At 36.9% G+C, this 27,540-nt stretch overlaps 1 protein-coding gene across 2 annotated transcripts in view; it reads left to right on the top strand.

Moving 5' to 3' along the window:
• KCNU1 (potassium calcium-activated channel subfamily U member 1) overlaps positions 1–27,540 on the top strand; it is a 144,875-nt gene that overhangs the window by 14,746 nt on the left and 102,589 nt on the right. Inside the window, exons 3-11 of one of the 2 annotated variants that reach the window (XM_013059246.2) lie at positions 5,438–5,499; positions 6,607–6,697; positions 8,047–8,158; positions 9,145–9,220; positions 11,009–11,084; positions 16,078–16,239; positions 17,157–17,248; positions 18,859–18,969; positions 26,491–26,596. In XM_013059246.2, coding sequence (XP_012914700.1) covers positions 5,438–5,499; positions 6,607–6,697; positions 8,047–8,158; positions 9,145–9,220; positions 11,009–11,084; positions 16,078–16,239; positions 17,157–17,248; positions 18,859–18,969; positions 26,491–26,596 — 888 coding nt within the window. Of the gene's footprint in view, positions 1–5,437; positions 5,500–6,606; positions 6,698–8,046; positions 8,159–9,144; positions 9,221–11,008; positions 11,085–16,077; positions 16,249–17,156; positions 17,249–18,858; positions 18,970–26,490; positions 26,597–27,540 lie in introns of both variants that reach the window. The other variant, XM_013059245.2, reaches the window with a different exon arrangement.

The following is a 27,540-nucleotide window of genomic DNA, read 5'->3' as shown; positions in this document are numbered from 1 at the left end:
CCCCATCAGCCATTGTGTGGCAACAATCTCCCCCAGGCCCTTCTGGCTTTGTGGCTTCATCTTCAGTGTATGAGCTCAGATGAGGGGGCTTTCTACCCCCTGTGCACTCCCAAACAGTCATTGCTTCCTCCAGGTTTTGCCTCCCCAACCCAAGAAAAGTTTACGTGTCCTCTCGGAATTTCCTCCAATTTTTGCCTGACTTACTTTGCAGTGTTCATAAGCTGCTAGCTCCCAATGCCTGTTTTTGATTGATTTTTCTGTTTGTTATATATTATTTCTGGATAATATTCTTTTGGTTTGTGGCATGAGGTCGGTATTGTTCTTAGTTTGAATGAAACTAAATTTTTTTCTTTTTCGGGGAGGGGGGCAGTAATTTCTGTGGGTGGGAGGATTGTAAACATATGGCCTACCATCATCTTTCTGGAAGCCTGTCAGTAAATGCTTTATACTTGAAGAATCACTTAGTAAGAGAGAAAAAAAAATCAGGTGTAAAGAGCAGAAAAACATTTCATGGAAACTATTAATAATTATCAATACTGAGATATATGTATATAATTTCCACATATCCATACCCAACATCTGTCCTGAGCTGCAAAATACATTTCTAACTGCTGTTAGACCCAGAAACCTAGTTATATCCCTCCTGACACTTACCATAGATATTAAATGGAACTTATAGTGAGAGCTGAGATCCCAAAGAAATAGATGCCAGTAACTCTCAGGTATTAAGTAAGCTGCAGCATTGCCACTTACAAACCAACTGGAAGAAAACCAGTTAAAGCTCTTAGCTTGTTACCCAATTACATGCAAATTAGGGTAAGCCAGTTCTTCATCTGTTCTAGAAAATAACCTTTTGTCAGATATATCATTTACTAATATTTCTCCCATTCTGCAGGTTGCCTTTTAGTTTTCTTGATTGTTTCCTTCACTATGCAGGAAATTTTTATTTTGCTGAAGTCCCAATATTTTATTTTTGCTTTTGTTTCTCTTTCTTCCAGAGTCCTATCTAGAAAGAAGTCCATGTTAAAAAGGTTACTGCCTCTGTTCTTAGGATTTTTATGGTTTCCATTCTCACATTTAGGTCTTTAATCTATTTTGAATTTATTTTTTTGTATGGTGTAAGAAAGAAGTCCAATTTCATTCTTTTGCATGTTGCTGTCCAGTTTTTCCAATATCATTTTGATGAAGTTTTAAAATATAGGTGAGGTTTGGTGGGGTGAAGTCCCCAGCCAATGATCAAGAAAGAATTCTTGAGACATCTTTGGTGCAAAATGGTGGTTTATTAAGGCATGGGGACAGGACCCCTGGGCAGGAAGAGCTGCTGCCCTGGGGTTGTGAGGGGTGACGGATTATGTACCAGGGGGGTGGGTGAAGTATGGAAAAGAGAGGTTTCAGTAGAACTTGCATATGCTAAAGAGGACCTACAAAATACCAGATACCAGAGGCCTTGCCATTGCCAAGGTTGTTTTGCCCTCTATCAAGGTATTAACATTAAGATGGGTGGGAGATTCCTAAAGAATGTCACATATGTCCCACCCAGGAGTAGGGGTGGGGGAAGGTTGGGGAGGTTGGAGGGTGTCAGCTTTGTCCTGCTTTGTTGAAGAAGGAAATTAATTTACCTATATAGTTGTGGGTTTATTTTTGGGTTTTCTATTTTGTTCCATTGATCCAAGTGTCTATTTTTGTGCCACTACCATACTTTTTGATTACTATAGCTTTTTAATACAACTTGAAGTCCCGAATTGTGATGCCTTTTCTTTTCTTTTCCAAGTTTGCTTTGGCAGTTTGAATCTTTTTGTGGTTCCATACAAAGTTTAGGATTGTTTATTCTATTTCTGTGAAAAATGCTGTTGGTGTTTTGAGAGGGATTACTTTAAATGAGTAGATTGTTTTGGTAGTATAAACATTTAACAATATTTGTTTTTCCAATCCTTGGACATGGAATTTTTTTTCATTTCTTTGTGTCATCATCAATTTCTTTTGTCAGTATTTTATAGTTTTTAGAATAGTGGTCTTTTACCTCTTTGGTTAGGTTTATTCCTAGATATCTCATTTTTTTGTGTGTGTGTGTGTGAAATTTAGATGGGATTGATTCCTTAATTTTTCTTTTCACTGCTTCATTATCGGTGTATAGAAATGGAACAGATTTTTGTGTACTGGTTTTGTATTCCGTGACTTTACTGAATTCATTTAATAGTTCTAGGAGATTTTGAATGATATTGTTTGGGTTCTTTATATAGAGTATCATGTCATCTGCAAATAGTGAAAATTTTACTTCTTCCATGCTGATCTCTGGATGCCTTTTATTTGTTTTTTTGTCTGATTGCTGTGGCTAGGACTTCTAGTACTACATTAAATCACAGTGGTGAGACTGGACATTCCTGTCTTGTTCCCAGCCATAGAGGAAAAGCGCTCCGTTTTTCACCCCTGAGGATGATATTAGCTGTGGGTTTTTCATATATGATCTTTATTATGTTGAGGTATGTTCCTTCTAAACCTACTTTGTTGGGGGTTTTTATCATGAATTGATGCTTTACTTTGTCAATTGCTTTTTTTTTTTTTTGCATCTACTGAAATAATCATATCATTCTTATTCTTTCTTTTATTAATGTGGTGTATCATGTTGAGTGACTTTGAATATTGAACCACTTGATTGTGGTGAATGATTTAAAGACCTTACAAAACTCAACATCTGAAAAATGAATAATCCAATTAACAAATGAGTAGAAGACATGAATTTTTTCAAAGAAGACATACGACTGACCAATAGACCCATGAAGAGATGCCCAAAATCTCTCATCATCAGGGAAATACAAATCAAAACAACAATGAAGTAATCACCTCACAACTGTAAGACCTGCTAAAATCAACAACACAAGAAACAACAGATCCTGGCAAGGATGTGGAGAAAGGGGAACATTTTTGCACTGTTGGTGGGAATGCAAACTAGTGCAGCCACCCTAGAAAACAGTATGGAGTCTCCTCAAAAAATTAAAAATAGAGCTACACTATGATCCAGCAATTGCACTACTAGGTATTAAATATATATATATATATATATATATATATATATATATTATATATGTGTGTGTGTGTGTGTGCATACACATACACACTAAACTAATTCAAGGGGATATATACACCCCATTGTTTAAGCAACATTATCTATAATCGTCAAATTATGGAAATAGTCCAAGTGTCCATCAGCTGATGAACAGTTAAAGAAGATGTAGTATATATTTACCTGACCATAAAAAAGGATGAAATCTTGCCATTTGCAATGAAATGGATGGAAGTAGAGGGTATTATGCTAAGTGAAATAAATGAGTCAGAGAAAGCCAAATACCACATGATTTCATGCGTATGTAGAAATTAAAAAACAAAACAAGTGAGCAAAGGGGGAAAAAAGGAAAGGAGGCAAACCAAGAAACAGATTCTTAACTATAAAGAACAAACTGATGGTTATCAAGGGGAGGTAGGTGGGGGGAATGGAGGAAATAGGTAATGGGGATTAAGGAGTGCCGGTGATGAGCACTGAGTGATGTATGAGTGTTGAGTCACCATATTGCACACCTAAATTCAATGTTACATTGTATGTTAACTAACTAGATTTAAATAAAAATGTTTAAAAAAAAGTAAAATTGGAAATAGAGGAGGATTTTTAGAGCAAGTTCTGTTATGGCAGAGGTGTGGGAGAGCTTTTGTCTCATGTCAAGCCTAAGGAAAGACGCTTGAGAGGTTCCACTCAGAATTTTCAGTTTGCATCTTTGAGAATGCTGGGGACACAGAGGACTGACATCTGGCTCATTTGTGATAAGGGGCCATTGAGCTAGCTGCTCTAGGCAGAAATTGTCACACTGAAGATAATCTCCACTGTTTGTTGAGGCAAAGAATGCTAGACTTGTTCCCAGAGCCAGATTTGGGTCACATGTAAGAGTCTTCTCTTATCTGCTCAAGTAGGCATCTGGAGGGGTACAGGTCCCAGCAGAATAAAGGCATGTGAGGTGTACCGAGAAAAAAGCTGTGAGTAACCAGTTCGAGAAGATGTTTCCACCCAATTCAAGGGAACTGTAAAGGGGGACCCTTAGTGATTAAGTATTATCTCTACCGCAGTCCTTCTCCCAGCTCCCCTTGCATTTCTGATCCCCTTTACCTAGCTTAACTTTATTTTCCTAGCATATAACTGCTAACATATCATGCAAGTTACATATCAGTTGTCTTTATTTATTGCCTACACTGTAAGATCCATAAAGGCAAGATCTTTCGTGTATGCTGTTCACTGATAGATCCCCATCACCAGAATAATATTTGGGTCATGATAGGTACTAAAAAAATGCTCATTACATTTGAATATGAATTGAATTGGTATCTCCCAAGAGCAATGAAACAGCCCATACAAATAAACATTAAACACCTCCCATTCTCAGAGCTCCAGGGTGAGAGCCTACCAATCGAACAGCAATCAAGTCCAGCATTTCTTCTTCTGACCTCCCTCTTCTGTTTACTCTCTGACACTGACCTACAATTCTAGAGCAACCAGAGGTAGGCTAGTCTGTGGGCAACTAGAAGTAAAAACTCAGAGAGGGTTAATAGAGAGGAAACCAACCCCTTTTCCCAGTATAGGTAACCTGCCCAAGGAACACCTAAGGTGGAAGGGAGTAAAGCTTTAATTATAACAAAATTCAATTTTATTATTAGTATTACCAACACTACACTGGACTGAACATAGAAAAACAAATGGCTCAGAAACTAAGAATGACTGGAGGAATGTTAATGTACCTCAAGTTAATCTGAAAAGTTATGGAGGCTTCAGAATGTTTCATCCAAATGCCTTGATGGTTTTGAAGGGGTAAATTTCCGATTACATTCTGCCAGCTCTGCTTCTTTGACAAACAAAGTACATTTCTGTGTTAAATGCACTCATTTTTCTTTTTCTTACTTACAGCACATTCCTTCCTGTAAAAATCCTGACTATCCTTTAAATGGACATGTGGGGACTGTTTCTTCTCCAGTATCACAAGCAATTCTCATCCAGAGCCAATATCCTATAGCCCTGATATTTGCATGTAATAAAGTGTGTAACACATATTAAGCACTTCATAAATGTTTGAAGAGTGAAGGAATGAATAAATGATAGGACTTCTTGAAATCGGAAGGCTTTATGAGCAGTATGAGGGACAAGTTGTTTATTCTTAAGTTTGTGGAAATTAACATTATGTAAGTAAAATGAGTGGGTGCTTGTCATTTACTGAATACCCAGGAAAGTTCCAATCAATTTTTCTTAAATGAGTGCATGCTAATGGAAATGAATGTGTGAAAAATGGCTACGTATATATAGGTAAGGTTAAAAGAGAAAATACAATTTTTTTTGGTTTGTTTATTCATCTTTATATCAAGAAAGTTATTTGTACATCAGTGCTTTTCTTTTTCTTTGCAGGTGATCCTTGTATTTGTACTAAGCATTGGGTCTCTTGTAATCTATTTCATCAACTCTTCTGAGTAAGTAAAATCACCAGTTTCCCTTGTCTGCTATGTCAGTAGGTTGCCAGCTAATCTGGAATTTTCTGTCAAGAATAATGCTTACCATGCTTTTAGATATACACACACACAAACTCATAAAGAACGGTAGGTGTTCCCCACCACCAAGAAGCATTACACCCAATTCCACAAAAAAAAATATGCAAGTTTCCCCTGTATCCTATGACCATGCATTGCTAGAGGCTGAGGTAATGGACACAGGTCTGTTCTAGAATCTCTGAGACTGGAAGCCTCCACCTGTGGTCTCCATCCTTGGCCCCTGGGTCTCCATTTAGGAGGGTGTTCTATGCCTTTGGAGTCCCTATGTGTTGAAACAGAAGTTCTACAGTTGTTTCAGGTTTCTCATGGGCTTCAAACAACTTTGGATGGTTTTGAGAAAGGCAAATGCTACTTCTAACCTGGGAAAAAGGTGCATGTTATTGTCTGCTCTTCTCTAATGCCAATCTCTTCTCTATGCCCAAGTTAGAATGGTTTCTTGGACACAACCCAATCTAATATGAACTCCACACTGATCAGCTGGAAATTACATTTGATTTCCAGCTAAAGTAAAAATTAGGATTACAGGGCCACTGAAGTAGGGCAATTTTAGAAAGCCTAGGGAAACTAGCAGCATTTGTTTTGTGGTCTCCCTACTGATTTTAGGAAATTTTCCCTAAATTTAGGTTCAGATCAATCCATTTGACTTAGAGTAGCTCTGTACCAGAAAGGTACAGAAGCCAGAATGTTCTTGCTATATAGATGGTTTTGCTAAACCAAGAAGAGCCACATAATCTTTATACCCCTGAATCCTTATTGATAAAGAAGAAATAGAACCAGTAAGCTCTGTGAAAGGAAGAGCAGGTAATTGTCCTGTTATTTTCAGCTCTGTGTGCAGTCTGTGGTTTTGTTTGTGCACACCTCTCTTCCCAAGAGAAAAGTAATTTCCTTATGATGTGAATTTAAGTGTCTTGGATTAACCATTCATGGTGAATAAATAGAACATTGACTACACTTTCTCTTCATTTGGGCTTGTACAGTCAGAACTTTTAAAATGTACATATTTATACATTGCTCTTGTTTCTTTTCCAGCCCTGTTGGAAGCTGTTCTTCATATGAAGACAAAACCATCCCTATTGATTTGACTTTCAATGTGTTCTTTAGTTTCTATTTTGGTTTAAGAGTAAGTATCTATGGAAAGTGGGAATAAACAGATGAACACAACAGGTGCAACCCAAAGAGCTCTGTATGTGCCTTAGCTGTACAATCTGCCTATGTTTTCAGGCTCTAAAACTAGAGGGTCTGTGCCCTAAATTGTCCAATATATAAAGAGGCATGAAAACTCTCTCTTGTACTTGAAACTGTATCTAGGCCAAAAATCCCAATGCAAATGAAAATGATTCCTTTTTAAATGTCACCACCCTGTCACACTGTCCTCCTTATTGGCTTCCTACCTATCACTGAGAAAGCTTTGTTAATAACCACAAGCTAGCAAACGTGAGTAATAGCCTCTGAAGACGTCATTGGTTCCACTGATGCCACTGATGGCATATGTGCCATATAACTATATAAAATAGTTTCATACCTTTGTTTCAATTTTTGTTATCCATTTATTAAATAGTTCTCTCATTCTGCAGGCATTTATGGAGGATCCATCTAGAACTAGATTTCATTGTATTTATCCATCCCATGTTTATGGGAGACTCTGTGTATGTGTGTGAGTGTTTGTGTGTTTGTGTGTGTGTTTATGACCTTCCTTCAAAACTCTGACCACACTGACCATCAAAATCTTTTTACTGTAATCTCCCTCTGGAACTACTAACTTTCTTAATCTAAATAGGGAAGCTCAGACACAGAGTTGGCCAGTCAAGCTTTTAGATAGTTGTACTTTTACCATTGAAGGCCATCCTAAATCTTCATTGCTCACAACTAGGAGGCTTTATCAAAGCGATTATAGAAATCAGAAAGTTCTAGGAGCAGCAAGAAGGTCAAAGTGTTTATTCTGAAGTGTGAGAGTTAAGATCTGGTGAGTAAAATGGATTCATGTTCATTTATTGAACACCCACTAAAGGTACTGTCCTTACGTCTAGATGAATATATATGTATTTATCTATACTAACATATTCATCTATATAGCTATCTGTGCGTGCATGTGTGTGTGTGTGTGTGTGTGTGTGTGTGTGTATGTCTGCCTATAATAGAATGAGATAAAAGCTTCAGTGGATGAGTGAAATGTAGCTGAATGCAGCCACTCTTAGGTTCATTTTAAAATTCTTGAGGGTAGGGGCGCCTGGGTGGCTCAGTGGGTTAAGCCGCTGCCTTTGGCTCAGGTCATGATCTCAGGGTCCTGAGATCGAGTCCCACATCGGGCTCTCTGCTCAGCAGGGGGCCTGCTTCCCCCTCTCTCTCTGTGATCTCTTCCCTTCCTCTCTCCTACTGTGATCTCTCTCTGTCAAATAAATAAATAAAATCTTTAAAAATAAAAATTCTTGAGGGTAACAGAATTTGGAGTCTTTTGTTTCTATTTCATAGTTTGTGGCAGCTGATGACAAGATCAAGTTCTGGTTGGAGATGAATTCAATCGTGGACATCTTTACTGTTCCACCAACCTTTATTTCTTATTATTTGAAGAGTAACTGGCTAGGTAAGTGTATTGTGGGAATCAGGATCAATCTCTCAAAAAAAAAAAAAATCTACATTCACTCATAAGGATCCTTCATTTTTCTTTAAAGCTTAAATGCTATTTAAAATTTTTCTCGTCATGATTAGATAGTTTTGTAACATATTTTCAGCACTTATTTTTTTTAACTCAGTGCCTGATGGTGTACCTGATGCAGAGTAAGTGACAGTATTTGTTTATTGTTTACTGTTTGCTGACTGGCTCGTCCACAACCCAAGAGGTGAGGCCCAGACAGCCCATCCTCCTCCTGCAGCACCTTTATGACGCTGGAATCCCACAGGGACTGGAAGACATGAAAAGCATCTCTGGATCTTTAAAAACTCTAAATCCTCCTATCTGGATAGGCTGTGACATGTTAGACATTTACCTAATTATTTTGTCTTCAGTGTAGATGTAGGGACAGCACATGAGAATTAGATGGCTTTTATCAGATTTTATGGAATTTGTACTATTATCTATTGCCTGTCAAATATTCTTTGCCATCCCAGTTCTCAAATTATGTAAAGTAAAACATCACGTGAAAAGTGAGAAACAGATCGTAGAGATTCTATAGTGAAGAGTTTAAGTGGTTTATGAGTCATGGACTGTCTGTTCTAAAGAGGAGTTCAATAGAGTTAGATGTTGAGTCATGTTTATGATACATGAGCCATGCTTCTGCAGGCTTTACATTATTAGCTCAATAGCCCTATGAGGTGGGTACTTACAATTCCCATTTTGCAGATGAGGAACTAGGAAAGTTAAGGGAACTGCTTTAGATTATACCAGCTGTTTAGTGTCAGGGTCAGAATTTGAGGTAGAGGTCATGCTCCTAAACCTGTGGTGTCTTACCTTGTATTTGAGCATCTCTAGGAGAAGAAAAGTATAAATAGCCCCAATTGTGTTATAACACAGAGTTCTCCCTGAAGTGACCCTCTCCTTTCGGCAGATTTCTCCTTTTGATTGCTTTGTAGGTTTACGGTTCTTAAGAGCTTTGCGACTGCTAGAACTCCCTCAAATCCTGCAAATTCTCCGAGCCATCAGAACCAGGTAAGTGTTAGCCCTGCCTTAAATCCTGTTTACTTGCTGGTTTGGATTAGGATATTAAAATGTAAACTGAACCTTCAACTTATTTCCCATCAGAATTTCAGTGCAAATCCCATGAAATCCCTTAGCTCCCAAGACACTATCTACTCACTCACTCCCATTGTATTCCTATCAGATGGTGGCTGAGAAGTTTGCCATCACTTGGAAGAGTTTGTTTTTTCTTTGTTTTGCAGAGCTACAATGTGTAAGTCCATTTACACTTTAATTCTGCCTTTCCCCTCAAAAGAGTTTCAAAATAATAGTAATTCACAGGCTTTGGTTCTACCTACTTGCTATCATGACTCACTTCTCTTCTGTCTAGGAATGTAAGATCAATTTCTCTGAGCATGAGGTAACCAGTAGCAGCCGTGAAATTGCTTACAAAAATAGAACCACCTAATTATCTAAAAAAAAAAAAAAAAAAAAAGTTCAAAGTACCTGGAACAGCAATACTTCTAAAGTTTTAAGCAGTTTGGTTTAATGTTACCTATTGAAAATCTTCATGCCTCTATGTTCTCCCTAGAAGCATCAAATTTTATAGGCCAGGTGGATTTCACTGCTAAGTGTTCATGCAGTCGGGACTAGGCTGTTCTTGTGTAACAGGTGGCCCTACCTGAAAACCATAGAGATTTCAGCTAAATTCTAGAGCTTTACTTTAGTAAATTGGAGCTTGTCTGATCACTTTCACTCAAAGATCCTGGTGTGAGTTTAGCAATATAAGACATTTCTGTGATTGACTCAAAATTCCATTTTACAAACCCATTCTCTGGATTCCTAGGATACTGTGCTTTGTACTGTTACTTTAGACAATGTAGAAATGTATCAAATGCATTTTATGATGATAAACATATATTTTTAAAAGTAATATAGTATCAGGGTAGTGGATGTCATAGCAATGTGTAAAGTTTTTGAACAGAGTATGTGACTGGCTGTGTTCAGAGCTGGGCATCTCAGACCCCTCATGTGTATATGAATCAAGCAGAGGATGCAGATCTATAATCAGGGGTGGAGTCTGGGATCTTGCATTTCTAATAATGCTCCCAGGTAAATATACCATTGCTTCTGGCACAGAAGAGTAGCCAGATTTTATGCACTATTGGGTATTTACCCTAAAGACAAAAATGTGGTGATCCAAACGGACATGTGCACCTGAATGTTTATAGCAGCAGTGTCCACAATAACCAAACTATGGAAAGAACCTAGATTTCCATCAACAGATGAATGGATAAAGAAGATGTGGTATATATACACAGTGGAATACTATGGAGCCATCAAAAAAACAAATCCTGCCATTTGCAATGATGTGGATGAAAATAGAGGGTATTATGCCAAGGGAAATAAGTCAGAGAAAGACAAATATCATATGCTCTCACTGATATGAGGAATTTGAGAGTCAGGATGGGGGTTTGTGGGGTGAAGGGATGGAAAAAAATGAAACAAAATGGGACCAGGGAGGGAGACAAAGCACAAGAGTCTCTTAATCTCAGGAAACAAACTGAGAGTTGCTGGGAGGTAGGGGGTAGGGATAGGCTGGCTGGGTTATGGACATTGGGGAGGGTATGTGCTATGGTGAGTGCTGTGAAATGGGTTAAGGCTGATGATTCACAGAAATGTATCTCCGGGGCAAATAATACATTATATGTTTAAAAACAAAACAAAACAAAAACAAAAAGTAACCAGAATTTAGAGGACAGGGTATTGTTTTCCTGGATCCATTCAGAGCCAAACAGTTTTTTGTCTTTCTTCCTCTAGCAATGAAGTGAAGTTTTCCAAACTGCTATCAATAGTCCTTAGTACCTGGTTCACTGCTGCAGGATTCATTCACTTGGTAAGCATCTCATCAAACTCTCTAATCTTGCTGGTCAGCATGAATATCTTTTCTTTTAAAAATGCAGGCAAACATTCTCAACTCCTGTCTTGTTGTATAAGTTTGTCATTTTACTTTCCCTTTGTGGGTCTTCTATATCTCCATATTTTTCACAAATACATGGTGCTTGTACTCAAGGTATCTATGTTCCTTCTTTCAACTTTCAAAACTTGCTCTCAGGAAAGGTTCTAACAAGCTTACCCTTCAAAAGAATAAGCAACAGGTGAATCGTATTGCTATATCTTCATAGAGGTCTCAGATTCTACAAAAGAATAAAAAGTCAAAGAAATGAAGGTAAGAGATTTTCACACTAATGAAGGTGGAGAGTTGTGGGAGAGGAATTGGTGAGTTGCAAAGGGGAGCTTTGGGGCTTTCTTAGTTCTCCTGAAATCAATCTGCATTTATAGCTGCCTCCTTTGCCTGTAGGAAAGGCTCATTCTTATCTCACATAATCGACATCATAATAAATAGATTTCAACCATAAGGAACAAACTCCTGGACTTTATTGCTTGAGGACAGTTGAGGAACAGTCATTTAAAATGCAAAAATTGAAGTAGGGTCGTTTTTCTTGGAGAAAAACGAAACAAAAAATAAATACAGCAAGCATCTTTTCCCTTTGAGTCCTTCTTTCAAAATTAATTAAAACATTAACAATAAAAGAAATTGAAGTTACCATCTTGAGCTGTCAAGCAAAATGTCAAGCACCCAATGCACCATGATATAAAACTTTCAGAAATCTGAAACCAGCCATATCCTTCCTCAGTCCTCAAACAGGAGGGAAATTGCACTGAGAGAATAAATATCACAGCCATCTAAGCAGATCCTGGATCTAGAGGATTGCACCTGGATGCATGGGCCCCCCATGGGAGCAGCAATCATCAGTGTCTTCAAGACCCATTGGTCATTGCAGGATGGTAGGCAAGAGAATGCTACAGGAGAAACCCTGGTAACAGGAAGTTTTCATCTTCAATAGCGTTCCAATGAAGGACTCTTAGGCTGAATGTGACCTATCAACATATTTTATTTGACCTAGTTAGTTTGTGTTTTCTGTTCTTTTTCTTTTTTTAAATTGTTTTCTCACTTTTATTGGTGAGCTCAAATAAAAGTTCAGATTTCTAGATTCTTGGGGGAAATACAAAGTTCTGGCAATCCACTCTACCATGATCACCAACAGTCCTACTTGAAGACTAGCTGCTCCCTGTTAAGCATGAATTCTTGGGTTGGACAGTTTCTATCAGGCTCACTTGAATCAAAGTCTCTTGCTCGTCCTTTCTAAACATGTGAACACGTGCCCTTTTTGGGCATTTGTTGGGCATCTAGTCTCCTAGGTGAGGAGACCTCCAGAGAAGGATGCATGCAGAGGAAGTTGGAGAAGCAACCAGATGGCTTGTGTGTAAGGGGTTTCACTGTAAGTAACCCCAACTTGATCTGTTGAAAACCTAGAAGAGCTAGATCCCAGAGCAAAGAAAATGGCAGATTTTCTTGGGGGAGGGTATTAGAAATGACATACCATAATGAAAGCTATAATTGTCATAGCTCACCATCTTCACATGTACTTACTGGCCTTCAGCTAAAAGTTGATATCATTAAAAGGTGAGTATTAACCAGAAAGTAATCAGGACGATGCACATGCTTAAAATCTGCCAAAAATAGCAAGGAGGTATGGTGTCAGTATAATGACAGTTCTTTAATGTAACTTTCAGAAGAATAACAATTACGAGATAATTTGTCCAAGGAAACAAAGGAAAAGTTAAGAAACAAAACGCATCCATATTTGAGAAAAAAATGCAAATAAAAGGCTTTGAAAACTAAAAATACAAATTCAAACAAAATACATAAGGTTTGAAATAAAGGATTATTAATCAGTAACAGGAGTTGGAAAAATGGGCTGAATAATACTAGGGGAAAAGGACAAAGTATTATCAGAGCTGAAAAGTACATTAGAGGGAACCAAAATGTAATCAATGTGACAGAAACATGCTTAGGAACATGGTAGACAGTTTTACGATGAAAACACTGATGTGGAAAAGAACAAAGGTACTCCAAGCAATGTTGATTGAACAGACTATAAAATTAGTGTTCCTGAGGAAAAGGACACGGCAAATGGCACCAGAAAAATGCTTTAAAATAAAGTCTTGAATCTGTGGGCTAGAGGGTATATTGTATCCCAGAAAAAATGACCCTGAATTACATAATCCAACCATATTCTGGAGTAGTTTACTGATCTTTAAGGATAAGGGGAGAATCCAAGCAGAAGAAAGTGAAGTCTATATAAGAGGAAGATATGAAAAACAGCCTCAGATTTCTTAACAACATCAATCAATACCAAAGGTGTTAGAGTTGGGTCTGCAAAGTTGCGTGAAAATATAGCCTATCCTGTCATTTTAAACACTCAAGAGAAAAATAGCACCCATGAGTCCCTTTTAAAGGTATACCATGAGAGACTATGGACTCTAAGAAACAAACTGAGGAGGGGAGGGGGCTGGGGGGATGGGTAAGTCTGGTGGTGGGTATTATGGAGGGTACAGATTGCATGGAGCACTGGCGGTGGTGCATAAACAATGAATTTTGGAACACTGAAAAAATTAAAATAAAATAAAAATATATTTTGATGGGAAAATCCAGCCACATAGGAGATAAATCAAAACCAGAAACTCAAGAAAGAGGAAAACATGGTATAAAGTAGTGTTGGTGATTAGTTAATGAATTAGAAGTAGGCTAAGATATAACTAAGGGAATTACGGCTGTAGACTATACACACTTGTACAATATAAAGATAACATAACTCGTGCACATGGTGAGGAGGTAAGAGGAGATGGGACAGCATCCTTGTGTCCTCCCCTATAGAATCTCTTTTCCAAAGATAAACAACATGGCATTTGTTTTGAAAGATGGAGTTAAAAATAGAAAATAATTCCATGTCTTGACATTGGTCCATAATCCTTTACCTTAACTTAGCTAATTTCCCATCTGAGACGGATAGGTCTACGCTCCCAAGGTTCGAAGGAAGAGCAGAGTGGACAAGTAGGCCAGTGGGAGGCTGCCAAATCTGGGAAGGAAAGACGGGAGGAGGACGAATCACTAAATACTCCCAGAGAGGGAGAGCTAAACCTTAAAGAGTGATTTAACTTGTGAAGGAGATTTCCAGGTGGAAATAAATTTAGTTTTCATTTATATAAAATGTGTCAGGATAGGATTGAACCCCTGTCCTGAGATGATGCTATAAAAGACTCGATGAAGTTTTAGCTTGAAATTATCTGTTAATCCTGGGGGGTACGTATGTATGTGTATATACATACACATACATACATATATATGACTTAAATACATATATATATAACTTAATCTGTGTGGTTTAAACTGGTTTTCTTATAATATACTAGTCTTAGAAAACAGTGAAGACTCAGGAAGTTAGTGGAAGCAGATTAGTAGACTTCGCAACGAAATCCACTGCCAGCCATGAGAGTTAAATATAAATGTATGATCCCTTCCTTATTTTGGAGTAGGATATTATAGGAGTCCATATGCTTAACCTACTCATCAAATTTAAGAAAAGGTCACTTTTAGGGACACCTGCATGGCTAAGTCAGGTAAGCATCTCATTTCAGCTCAGGTCATGATCTCAGGGTCCTGGGATCAAGCCCCGAATTGGCCTTCCCACTCCCTCTCCCTCTGCCCCTTCCCCATCCCTGCTTGATCTCTCTCTCAAATAAATAAATAAAATATTAAAAAAAAAAAACTTAAAAAAAGTCACCTTTATTTTTTTTTTAAAGATTTTATTAGAGAGAGCACTAGAGAGAGCTCAAGGGGTCAGAGGAAGAGGGAGAAGCAGGCTCTCTGCGAAGCAGGGAGCCCCATGTGGGATCAATCTTAGGACAGACTATAAAATTGAACAGACTATAAAATTAGTGTTCCTGAGGAAAAGGACACGGCAAATGTGGGATCATGACCCGAGCCTAAGGCAGATGCTTCACCAACTAGCCACCCAGGTGCCCAGAAAAGGTCACTTTTAAAAAGTGATCAAATACCTGAATAAAAAGTGTTATTTCTGATTTCTGTTTTAGTTCTTAACACTGAAACAAAAAAACCTACTTTCACCAAGCATCTCTAACATTTTATCATTTTTGTGCAAAATAGAAATGGAAAACATGGGAAATAGGTAAGCTATTTGGGAAAAGAAGTCTAAAAATGGAAAAAGGAAAGTTGTATACATTATATAATTATTGTTTGTTATGTATGGTATATATCATATTTATAACTTTATGTATATACTACAAACATGAAGTATAGTGCCGTTGCCTAAGTTACTCATTTTATTTAATATAAGAAAGATATCTCATAAATTTAGTTTTCTTAAAATGTGAAGACTTAGGGAGAAATCAGAGGAAATATTCTTCAGGGTTTTTTTGTCTAATCACTGAAAATATTTTTTTTTTTTTGGAGGTGGGGAATGACCTGGAAAACTTGTTTATTTGCTTTTCCTTAGACGCTTAGCCTTCATGTGCTTAAGCTCATTGAAATGAAGTGCTCATGTAAGGGCTTCTTCCTTTTTATAAGTGCTTCTTTTTTAATGATAATCCTGAGCGGGTGGAAAATGAGAATAAATAGTAATTGTCAATCTGAGAGCTTTGGAGTCTCATGACTCTCAGATTCTATAATTCAACCAATGGAAGAGAAAGATGTGGGTTGCCAGTCCTCTGGTGGAGCACTCCAAATGTGGGCTCAAGCTACATGTCACCTCAGCATTCAGCAGTTATCACAGTGAAGTAAAACAAGACTTCACAATCACGACCCATACTTTGCAAACCCTTCAGAACAACCTGGGAATCACCTAACGCTTCCTTTGGATTGAATGGTCAAATGAGCCATTACCCAAAATGTTTTGCCTATTCTTTATAAACTTTCCCTTGGATTCCATTCAGAAACCTTTCCTGAATCTCCTCTCTTTGCACAGGTAGAAAATTCTGGTGATCCCTGGCTCAGAGGTAGAAATTCACAGAATATATCATATTTTGAGTCTGTTTACCTGGTCATGGCAACAACGTCAACTGTTGGCTTTGGAGATGTGGTAGCCAAGACATCCCTAGGACGGACCTTCATCATGTTCTTCACTCTGGGGAGTTTGGTGAAGAATATTTTTAATATCTTTACTAACCCAAAACATGTAGTTACTGGTGAGAAATAAAACAAGGTTTGAGAATGAATGTTGCATTATTCAGAGCAAGTGTCAGAGGAAATGGAAAGATATTTAGAGCCCACATTTTCCAAACTGCACCCCCTGGAGTGCATGGCATAATTGCTTGATGGACAAAGATGAGGATGATGGCAGACGAAGGAGAGCAGACTTTCCCTATTACCCTCTACACTGAATTGAGCAATGTTGTATTCCTTAATCTTTGGCCATCCAACTAAAGACTTTCTTCCAAAGAGGAGGAAGGGCATTGGAGATTTGATTTGAAGAAAATTCTGTTCTTTCCAGACCAAATGAGTAAGCTCTCTCTGAACTAGCATTCTATTTCAGATATGTAAATATCTGTCCTTGGTTCAGGAGTGTGTCTTAGACAAAGGAAACCTCCTTTTCTTTTAGTGACTTTAATTTCAATCCCTTAAAAACCATTAACAGAATTCTCTACTCTATCTTGCTGATATTCCTCTGTCCATATTGCTACATCCCTCATTTCATTCATTTTTCCTGAATGCCTTTCTGTCCCCCATGCTTTATTTTTTTCTAAGGCCTCAAGAAGTACCAACTCAAAGAGAAAGGCAGGTAGATGTGACTAGGCAAGCAGGAAGTTGGCCTTATTTGCTTTCATCATTTGAATGCTGCAAAGCACTTTATTCTATTTAAACAAATCCAAAGGTTGAAGTAAGGAAGAAAAATCACCTTAATCTGCCTTTTAAAAACAATTCATAGTCATACCCCTCCTAAATAAGAGAAAGTGTTAGGTACCTTCTTTCTCCTTTATAATCTCAAAAGTTTGGACTACCCTTAGAAATAAAGACACCTAAGATTTTATTTGCTGGTCATTGTAGGTCCTGTTTGCGAATTATGTCCCTGAAATGGTGGAACTTTTTGCTAACAAGAGGAAATACACCAGTGCCTATGAAGTAGTCAAAGGGAAGAAGTAAGTATAGCTTTCAAGTATAATTTCTACAGTTTGAGAAATCCTACTAGTCACATATCCCTTTCTAAACACCTATTGCCTGGCCTAGGTGAATATCTTGGCAAGGTCCTTCATTTAGCCAAGAGGTTTGTGCTAAAATAAATACCAGAAGAAGATATTTGCTATTTGATAATCACTGCTGTATAGATGCTTAGCTCATAGTAAATCAACTAAAATGACAGATAATGTTGTCATTTCCTGTCAAGTATTGATTATAGCACCATTTCTACATTCCCCTATCACTAACTCTTCTCTTACATCTATTACTAATTGTCCTATTCATTTTGATCATATGGCCAACTTATGACTAACCTCACATAATGGTTCAAATTAAGTTCACATTTAAAATAATAACTTCAATTCTATTGTCTTGGCCCGTATTCCCCTCTGCTATATGGGGGCTCGTTCCCAGGCAGAGCTTTGCTAGGGGGAAGAACAATTTCCATAGTTTCTACAACACTTCATAGATCAACTGTTTTGTCCATGTCACAGCCACCTGTTCCAGAAGGGAAACAGAGCTGGAGTTGTTTTTGTAACCTATTTCTCTGTGATGTGTTACTTCGGTTTCCATTATGGTTTTCACATCTAAGAAGGAGAGAATGGATTGGAGATCTTTAATTTGAGGAGTTCTTTTTTTATTTAGTCTCCATCTGCTGTAGAGGAAACAGGTACAGTGAAGAGAAACTCTCTTAGAGTGGTCTCAGCACAACTGGACAAAAACCAAGATTGACCTAGGAGTCTGAAGGGGAAAGTAAAAACTAGTAATGACGATGATGATGATGAAATGAGTGAAAAACAAATATTGAAAACAGTGAAATGAACTAGATAAGCCAAAGTCTAATCCAATTTATTGCAGGAAAAGGATGCGGAACACATGCCAAAGTAGCCCAAAAGGTCTGGAAAATTTAAGGTTAAGTTAGGCCAAATGTACACTTTTGGTTTCCTTAAACGAGTAATGCATACTTTAAATGCATGAAACCCAAAGAAAAGGACAGCTATTTCTCCTTGTAAAAGTTACATGCATAGATTTTTGCACCTGTCCTAGATGTCTCTCCATTGGACTCACTTTTCTGTAGGGACTAGCTATTTTTGATGTGGAAGAGAAACCACAATGACCTAGAATGAACTGCCACCTCAACCATACTATCTGTGAGAAACTCAGTGAACCATGCTGAGCCTCTGTTGTTCTTTTGAAAAAATACTGTATCAGCTAATCAGGAATCAAGTGGAAAGAAAAATCAAGTGAAATAACACATGCACCAGTCCATTATAAGTTATAATAACTATGAAAAACATAACAATTATGATAGTTATTATTGTGTTCCTGAAAAGCTATGTGGAATTCAAATGATTGGATTCATACCCAATGTGGGATGAGTTGGGAATACAGCAATCTAGGTTTCTTCTCCTTATTGGAGATGCAATCTTCAGTGTTTCTGTTTTTAAAATCTGGGTAATTCAAATACCAGATTGATTTAAAACTGGGTTTAAGCAATTGCCCATCTCTAAATCTTGACAGGAAGATACTTCTGTTCCTCAGAGGATCCATCTCACATAGTCTTGCTCCCTAGGTTCATCGTGGTCTGTGGAAACATTACAGTTGACAGTGTGACTGCCTTCCTGAGGAATTTTCTCCGCCATAAGGCAGGAGAAATCAACACCGAGATTGTTTTTCTGGGAGAGTAAGTGTATCCGTATGGCTCATGAAGTCTAAATTAATCCTTGAAATATGTGTGCATTTTTTTAATGGGAAAAAAAAAAAGACCTTTACAATATTCGAAGAATAATTAAGAAAGAATAATAAGGAAAAAGAAAAGAAAAGGCAATCTTAAAAATCAGAGTTAATCTCAGAGAATATTTTAAAATATATCTTGCCTGGCATTTTCCTGTGTATGTCCTAACATTGTTTGAAAGCTTTCCTGTCATTTAGGAAAGTATTCCATATTTATTATTATTACATATGACCATCATTTTATACACAAGTCTGCTGCATTTTACAACTATTATTCTGCTAGTTCTCAGAATTGGAAGCGTCAGTTCAAACTGATGCAGAGAGGACTGTTTTTGGTGATGTTTTTATTCTATGAAGCTTACATTTCCACAAGTAGTTTGTGAAACACTGGAAAATGCATACTTAATACAAAAAGATTTTTAAGTAGGCAAAATGGTTTTCTCGTTTTATTTTACGATTAGATTCATAGTGAGACTGAACAATTTTTATGTTGCGATGGTTCCTTTTTGCTCTCCCTTCCTACAATTTTGTTTGCTAGTGAGACTCAACAGGTTTTGTAGGTTTTGACCATTTCCTTTTCCTTTTTTGTCTTTTCATTTCTATTTCCTTCTCTATGAGGAAGATTATCTGTTGCTTCACTGACTTCTAAGCAGTCTTAATGTATTTTGATATTAGCCTTTTTGTGTCATGTGTTGTAAATATTTTTCTCTTTGCCTGTGTGTGTGTGTGTGTGTGTGTGTGCACATGTGCTCTTATTTTAATACAGAGCATTGGATTTACATGCACTATAATCCATCGACTCTTTCATTTTGGGATCTGGCTTTTCTGGCATTTTTTGGTCTTTCTGTTCTAGAATTAAGCAAATATTCTTCTGGCACTTTTATGTTTTCATTACTGAGCTATTTTATATTTAAGCTCTCTGGAATTGATTTTGTGTAAAGTGTACTGAACTAGCTTCTCCATTTTGTCCAAAAGGCTCATCAGTCATCCACACTTCGCTAAATAAGTCAGACATATTCAAAATGACATTTTGCTCTTACACAGCATTGTGTACGGGATCACTTCAGTTTCACACATTTTATAGTTAACACTTTGTACTGTTTAGATTAAGGCATGCCAAGTCCACTGTCCACTATCTCTTTGGGCTTTCATAGATGAGATAACCAGTAAGCATTGTAAACTCCAGCATGGTGCTATTGATGGACAGCCAACAGTTTTGTTTCACTATCATTGCCTTCCTGTCTTCTCAGTAATTGGCATATTACTTGAATCCTTATATTAAAAAATAATTTAAAAAGTGCTAACATCGTGATAAGGGGCTAATAATTATAATCCAGTTGAGACAAAAAGAATATCATTAGATATATTTGCTGCTGCATTTTCATGGACTAATGTAGGTTATTACAGGTACTTGTCAAGAGAATGAATGAAATTTTTAAAAATGATATAAAATTCATCTGGAATTTTACCAATTACCTATAATTTCTGATGACTCTATTGTCATCCGAATTTATACCCCCTGCCAGACATTCTCTGTGGCTCTGTTTTCACAAAGTAATTGCTTACTGGATATTTCCATCCCAGGTTTTCAAAGGCCCCTCAGATTAAACATTTTCAAAAAGTAAACTCAGAATCTTATGTCCCTCTCGTGTGTGTGTGTGTGTGTGTGTGTGTGTGTGTGTAGGAAGGAAATATGTACCATACATATATATAAAGGAAGGAGAGAAAACAGCATTTTTCTTTCTCAGTAAATGGGATGTTATCGGTGTAGTTCCTTAAAACAGAAAATGAAACATTGTGTTTGCCACTCCTTTCCCTCAAACCCTGTGTACACTTTCATCAAAATCATCCATTTTGTCTCCTTAATAAATTTTAATTCTGTTTCTACCTCTTCATCTCCACTGTCACAACCCTCTTCAAAATTAATATTTTGTCTCTCCTTAGTTTCTAGGAAGGCCACTTTATTTGTGCTTTTTTCTCAGAAACTCTTCTTCTACTGTGTATGATCAGTTTATTCTTATGCTTTAGCACTCCGAGAGTCTCCCCACCCCCAATTCAAGCCATCTGAATTAATGTCTTCTAAGCCTCCTTTCTCACAGCTCCATTGCATTTCCTTTAAAACAATGATCATGATTTGCTATTTTGGTAGATTTTTTTCTATCACAGCTATTAACATTTCCTTTCCCTACTGTATATTCATAGTGCTCCTCCAGATAAGAGGCGCAGTCTCTTCCACTTCGCTTTGAGTCTGGCCTGCTCTATGATTTGATTTGATCAATTATATGCCACATGCGACAGAGGTGACACTTTGCTGATTTCAGGCCTAAACTTGAATAGGATTGGTAGTTTCACATTTCACTGTCTTGGAAACCTATATCATCATGTAAAGAGTCAGAGTAGCATGGTTTGGTGGGGAGAAGGCCCAGCCAACCCTCAGCTGCTCTAGTCACGTGACACAACAGTCGTGCAGGTAAAATTATTTTGGACATTCCAGCTCTCAGTCAAGCTCTGTGATGAATGTACCCTAGTGAATGGCCACAGTCAACACAGTAGGGAACAGAAGAATTGCCTTGCTGAGACAAGTCAACCCACAAAATCTTGAGAAATAATATACTATTGTTGTTTTAGATCAGTAAGTTCTAGAATGGTTTATTTTGTGGAGAGATAATTGATATAAAAGGTGGTCCTGGAAGTGGGCTGCTATCACAACAAAAGCCAAAATGTGGCTTTCTCCTTGGAATGGGTGGTAGACAGAGGCTAGATGGGTTGCCTGGAGACTGTTATTAGAGGCTAGAAAAACAGTGAGAAAAACTGCCATTGGGTACAGAAAGAACAGCACAATTTTGGTAACGATGTCACCCCAAATAACATGATAGATAGGAAATACACTAAGTAAGACTGTGAGGATGGCTGAGAAAATTTCCTGAAAGAATGTTAGGTGCCATTTGCTCTAAGTATAATCATGTATGATGAGATATGGTAAGAAAAGGGAGGTAAAAAGTAACTCTTTAGTCTTCAAGCAGAACTTAAACAAAATATAGAAGGCTCAGTATAGTCTCTCCAGCAGGCCAAAAATTGCCAGTGGTAAATGACCTCAGGGTAAGGGGGTCAAATCCAGGCTGCTATAAAATATGACCTCAAGTCAAAGGGTAGGATCTAATCAAGGATGCAGCTCAGCTATAAGACCCTTTGTTAAGACCTCAGAAAAATGTAAGGTGGTGACTTGTAGGTGGTCCTCCTAGGCAGGCAAAGGGCTTCTACGAAGCTGAAGGACATTCTTCCCAGAACTCTGACTTTTCTCAAAGTAGAGATCTGTCTCCAAAGGAATCTTAAGGATATGAGTTTGGGGGCATGAACCTGAATAACATTTATAGAAAGTCATCAGTGCTTTAAAGAAAATTTTAACTGTCAGCTTGGAGTAAAAGGGACAGAGAGACTTCACAATGGAAGCAAATGCCTCTTGGCTCCCAACCCAGCATAGGTAGGAATTAGGCTGAGAAAGCTACTCAGGAACAAACATGGGCCATTTATTTGGAAAACAGAAAATGACTCATAGGGTCAGAGGGCAGAGATAAGAACTAAGAAAAACAATGGATTGGCTCATTAGAGAAGAATGGGGCCCTAATCAAAAACATGCTCTGCCCTCTCAGACAGGGGGCATGATAATACGTGCTCAGATAGATTTCACAGTTTCAGAGGACCAGTGATTTCTGTGTGCCGTCCATTACCATCCCAGTATCTTTTGGTTGGGAATGTCTGCTGCAGCTTTCCTGCCTTGTCACGATGTTCTGGGTGTTGAGGCGGAGATGACTTGTCTATCTAGGTCATGGGTCATCAGATAAGAAAGAGATGTACCAGAGGAGCCCTATCCACATCTAGACTTGATGTAGATGACAAGATCCAGGACTTGAAACTGAGGCTTTAAAGAGACGAAACTTTGGGTAGAGAAAGTGAGAATATTTTGTATAGGGGAGGGATGTGAATCCTTGTGGTAGATTGTTTTTAGAAGGTGGCTACCAGGATTCCTCCCAATTATTGACACATAGTCTATTCCTCCAACAAAAGTAGTCTGTTCTCCCTTCTGTTGAAATTAGACAAACTTTTGATTCATTTTAACCAATAAAATATACATGAGTGATTGGGCCAGTTATGGGCTCAGCCCTTAAGAGGCCTGACAGCTTCTGCTTTCAGTCTCTGGGAGCCCTGAAGCACTATTGAAGAAGTTCACCTACTCTGGTGAGTAGTACTCACTCTGGTGGAGAGGAGGTCCATCCAGGTGCCAGCTCCTCCAGCTAGCCCAGTTGAGGCTATAGATATATAGGTGATGTTATCTTGGATGTTCTAACCCACTAACACTCTCAGCTACATGCAGGCAAAGGAGTGACTCCAGCAAAACTACATGCAGCAGAAAAATCATCCAGCTGAGCCAAATCAAACCAAAGAATTTCAAGAAATAACAATTTGTTATTTCTAGCCATGAATTATCTTGAAAAAAATTATGTAACTGATAGAGAAACTCTTGCTTTTCTTTCTTTGGTTTCCAGTTATTTAAAAAACAAAAATTCCAAGATGTTATGATAGGAATTGTCATAAAACTAAAATACTAATTTATATTCCTGTGTATCAGGATACTTAGTAGCATATAACAAAAACTGCTAATAGTTAAATTAAGCAGAAAGAAATGTATAAATAGATATCAGCTCTCAAAACTTCCAGAAGAGCCAGATAACTAGGCTTAGAGAATATATAGCATAATTGAGTAATATTGTGATATTTATTTTATGTGTATTTATATTTCTAAACAGTTGATATTTTCTAAAATTATTAGAAATACTGTCTTGTTAGTTAGTTTTTCTAGTTGTTTGCTTTTGGTATAAAACACAGTATTGACTTTTATATATTAACCTTCTGTCTATCCATATTGCTAAATTTCTCCATTACTTAAATATTTTTCTTTATAGTGTGTTAAAAGAGTTTCTACGTAAATAATTGTTTCAAATAAAGACAGTCATTTCCTCCTTTCTAATCCTGTGTACTATTTATTTTATTTTATTACTGTACTTGATAAGACTTCAAATATAACAGCAAAAAAAGTGGCAATTACCTCTTTTCTTTCTCATTTCAAAGAAAACTCTTCTAACATTTTGTCATTAAGGACATCCTTTTTATTTTAAAAATATTCCTGCATCTGGGCGCCTGGGTGGCTCAGTGGATTAAGCATCTGCTTTCACCGCTGGTCATGATCTCAGGGTTCTGGGATCGCTGTATCAGGATCTCTGCTCAACAGGGAGCCTGCTTCCTCGTCTCTCTCTGCCTGCCTCTCTGCCTACTTGTGATCTCTCTGCGAAAGAAATAAATAAAATCTTTAAAGATTAAAAAAAAAATTCCTGCGTCTGAGATGACTCTGTATTTTTACTTTTAATTTGTTAATGTGGTAAATTACATTAGTAGTTTTGGAGTTATGGTTAGTTTGGCTTTGTAGTATTAGCTAGAGACTATTCCCTCTTTTTAATGTCTTTGAAAGACATTGTATAAAAAAATTGGATAATTTGTTGCTTGAAAGTGTGGTAGAAGATACCATAAGACCATTTAGAACTGGTGGATTTAAAATTTGTTTGGTGTCTGTGTGTGTTTTGTTTTTATTTTGTTTTGAGAGATTTTAAATTATGGCTTTGATTTCTTTAATAGTCATAGGACTATATGGGCTTTATGTTTCCTCTAGAGTGAGTTCTGATAAGATATATTTTTAGTAATATGTTTTGTTGAATCTCAAAAGCTGTTACACTTGGTTATCTGTTATATTCTTTCATTCTTATTTTTATCTCTACTTTCCCTATAGGTATTTTATCTTCTTCATTTGATGCAATGAATTCAATTTCCTGTATTTTTGTCTTTTTTCTTTCCCCATTGATTTTACTAATCTTTGCCTATTGTGTAAGTTTCTTATTGTTTGTTTGTTTGTTTCAAAGACCCAGCTTTTAGTTTTATTCATCATCTTTATTTCATAATTTATTTTCTATTTCATTCTTTGCACTCCTATTTTTATTGTCTCTTTCCTTCTTATTTCTGTGGGTTTATTCCAAAATTAATGTCCAAAGCTATAAACCACTTCTAAAGCATTGCATTTGTTATATCCCAGGGCTCAACTGTTTAGTGTTTGCAACATGATTTATTTGTAAGAATTTTATAACTTCCATTATAATTGCTTCTTAACCCATGTCACTTTTAGCAGTCTATTTTTTTAAGAAATGGAGATTTTTTTTGTTATTAACTTCTAACTTAAAGTGTATTATGACCAGAGATTGTAATATGTATGACAATTATTTTTTGTGGTATGCTGAGGCTTTCCCTATTGGTCAAGTAATTTATCAGTTTGATAAATATTTGTATGCTCTCAAAAAAAAAAAATTTAGGAGAGTATTCACAATACTAAGGTATAGAAACAAGCTAACTTCAGTGTCAATTGATGGATGAATAGATAAAAAAATAGACACAGACAGCACATACATGTATGTACATACATACACACATATACATATGAATACATGTGTATATACACATACATGTGTATATACATATATAAGCAGTGGACTATTATTTAGCCGTAAAAAAGGAACTCCTGTTATTTATGACAACTTGGATGAACCTGGAGGGCATTATGATAAGTGAAATAAGTCAGACAAAGAAACATAAATACTGTGTGCTATCACTTATATCTAGGATTAAAAAAAAAGTCAAACTCATAAAAGCAGAAGGTAGAAAGGTGGTTGCCTAAAGCTAGGATGTGGGGGGAGGACATAGACAATTGTTGGTAAAGGGTACAAACTTCTAGTTTTAAGATGAATAACATCTGAGGGTCTCCTGAAAAAAAATACAATCATGTGAAGTGATCGATGTATAAATTACGTTAATGGGAAGAAGCCTTTCATAATATATACACATATCAAATTATCACATGATACCTTTTATATATCTTTCAATTTTAATTTTACCTAAATAAAAGGGAAAAAAAAGGACTTAGAAACATCAAATTTGACATTTTTTTTTCTGTTCAGTCAATCAATTGAGAGCAATGTGTTGAAATCTCTCATTACTGTGATAATTCATCAATTTATCTCTCTAGTTTTGTCAATTTTTTCTTTATATATTTAGAAGCTATTTCATTAAATTCATCATTGTTTTAAAATACCATGTCTTTTCAAATAATTGAGATGTTTTTATTTTATCATCCTTATTAGTAATTCCTTTTTTTTTAAATTTTTGGACATCAACCTGATTTGCATTTTATCATATCTTGGTGATTGATGGGTCTGAGCTTCAGTCCCATGCCTAGAATAAGGCTAGTATGGATAAGGAAGGGAGGATCCTAGAGGAGATTAAGAGTTCTGTTAAAGGCACTAAATAAATATAACAATTTCTACACCAAATTCAGGCATCTTTTTACATCTTTAGTACTACATTCTTTGCCCAGGGTCCCTCCTTCCTTGGAATTAGAAACTATATTTAAGTGCAACATGGCCTATACAACTTTTGTTTCTGGATCTGCACTAAAGTGGGATGATCTGAGGCGGGTTTCGGTAAGAACTAGTTCTTTTTCTTCTTCTAGTTTCCCTAAGCTGCAACAATTAAGATGATAAGATGTATTGCTCTTTCAAAAATATTACTCTAGATGCTTTAATTGGAGGAAAATAAGACTTCCTCAATTTTAAAAACTGATCATAAAGGAAATGTAATAAATGATCTCTAAATGCTCCTTGATGGATACCAAGCAGAACTCATTGTTTATCTATACTTATATTTATTTATTTTACTAAATTCTCTATTTATCTAATGCAATTTTATTTTATCAGTCTAAGAAATCTGAAAAAGTTATGGATAGCAAAAGTGTTTTTAATTTTACCATGCAAGCAGGATTGTTACCAGATGACAGATTTCCCAGCTTTTTCTAAACACACTGATATGCCTTCTCATAGGAGAAACATGAAGGAAAATCCCATTAAGGCTGGGAAGAAAAATAATGAGCTAAGTCAGGACATCTAGACAGCTTTCAATTAAGATCAAAGGCAGCTTCCCCGATGTTTTAGGTTTCACAGAATCATACCAAGGGCTGCAGTTTTTAGAATCAGAGATCGGTAGAGTTAACATAAAGAACTGAAATAGAAAATGACAGTCTCAGAATAAGCTTTCTCTTTCTCAAAAATTGATATTACAAGAGCCACTACAATAATCTTCTAAACCCTTAAGATTCAGAATCCACAAGTATGGAATGCTTACTTTGGGCCACACATTCTTCCAGTTTCCCCATTCTTTGCTCTCCTGAAAGTCACATAAATATACAGGGAGTTGCTTAAAAACTTGGTTTTGGGCAATGGGAGAACTATAAGTATGCACTTTTTCTTGCATCTTTGTTAGACCCTAAGCACAGATCTGTCTGCTGCAGCACTTCCAGCACTTCCAGCTTCTCTAAGACTCTGATTCTGATGTAAAGACGTCCTTATCACAACTCCCTTCTCAAGAGTGT

Source organism: Mustela putorius, unplaced genomic scaffold, assembly GCF_011764305.1.
Source record: "Mustela putorius furo isolate JIRA1106 unplaced genomic scaffold, ASM1176430v1.1 tig00003976_pilon_pilon_pilon, whole genome shotgun sequence".
NCBI classification, from domain to species: domain Eukaryota; kingdom Metazoa; phylum Chordata; class Mammalia; order Carnivora; family Mustelidae; genus Mustela; species Mustela putorius.
This window is presented reverse-complemented; position numbering and strand designations above follow the sequence as displayed.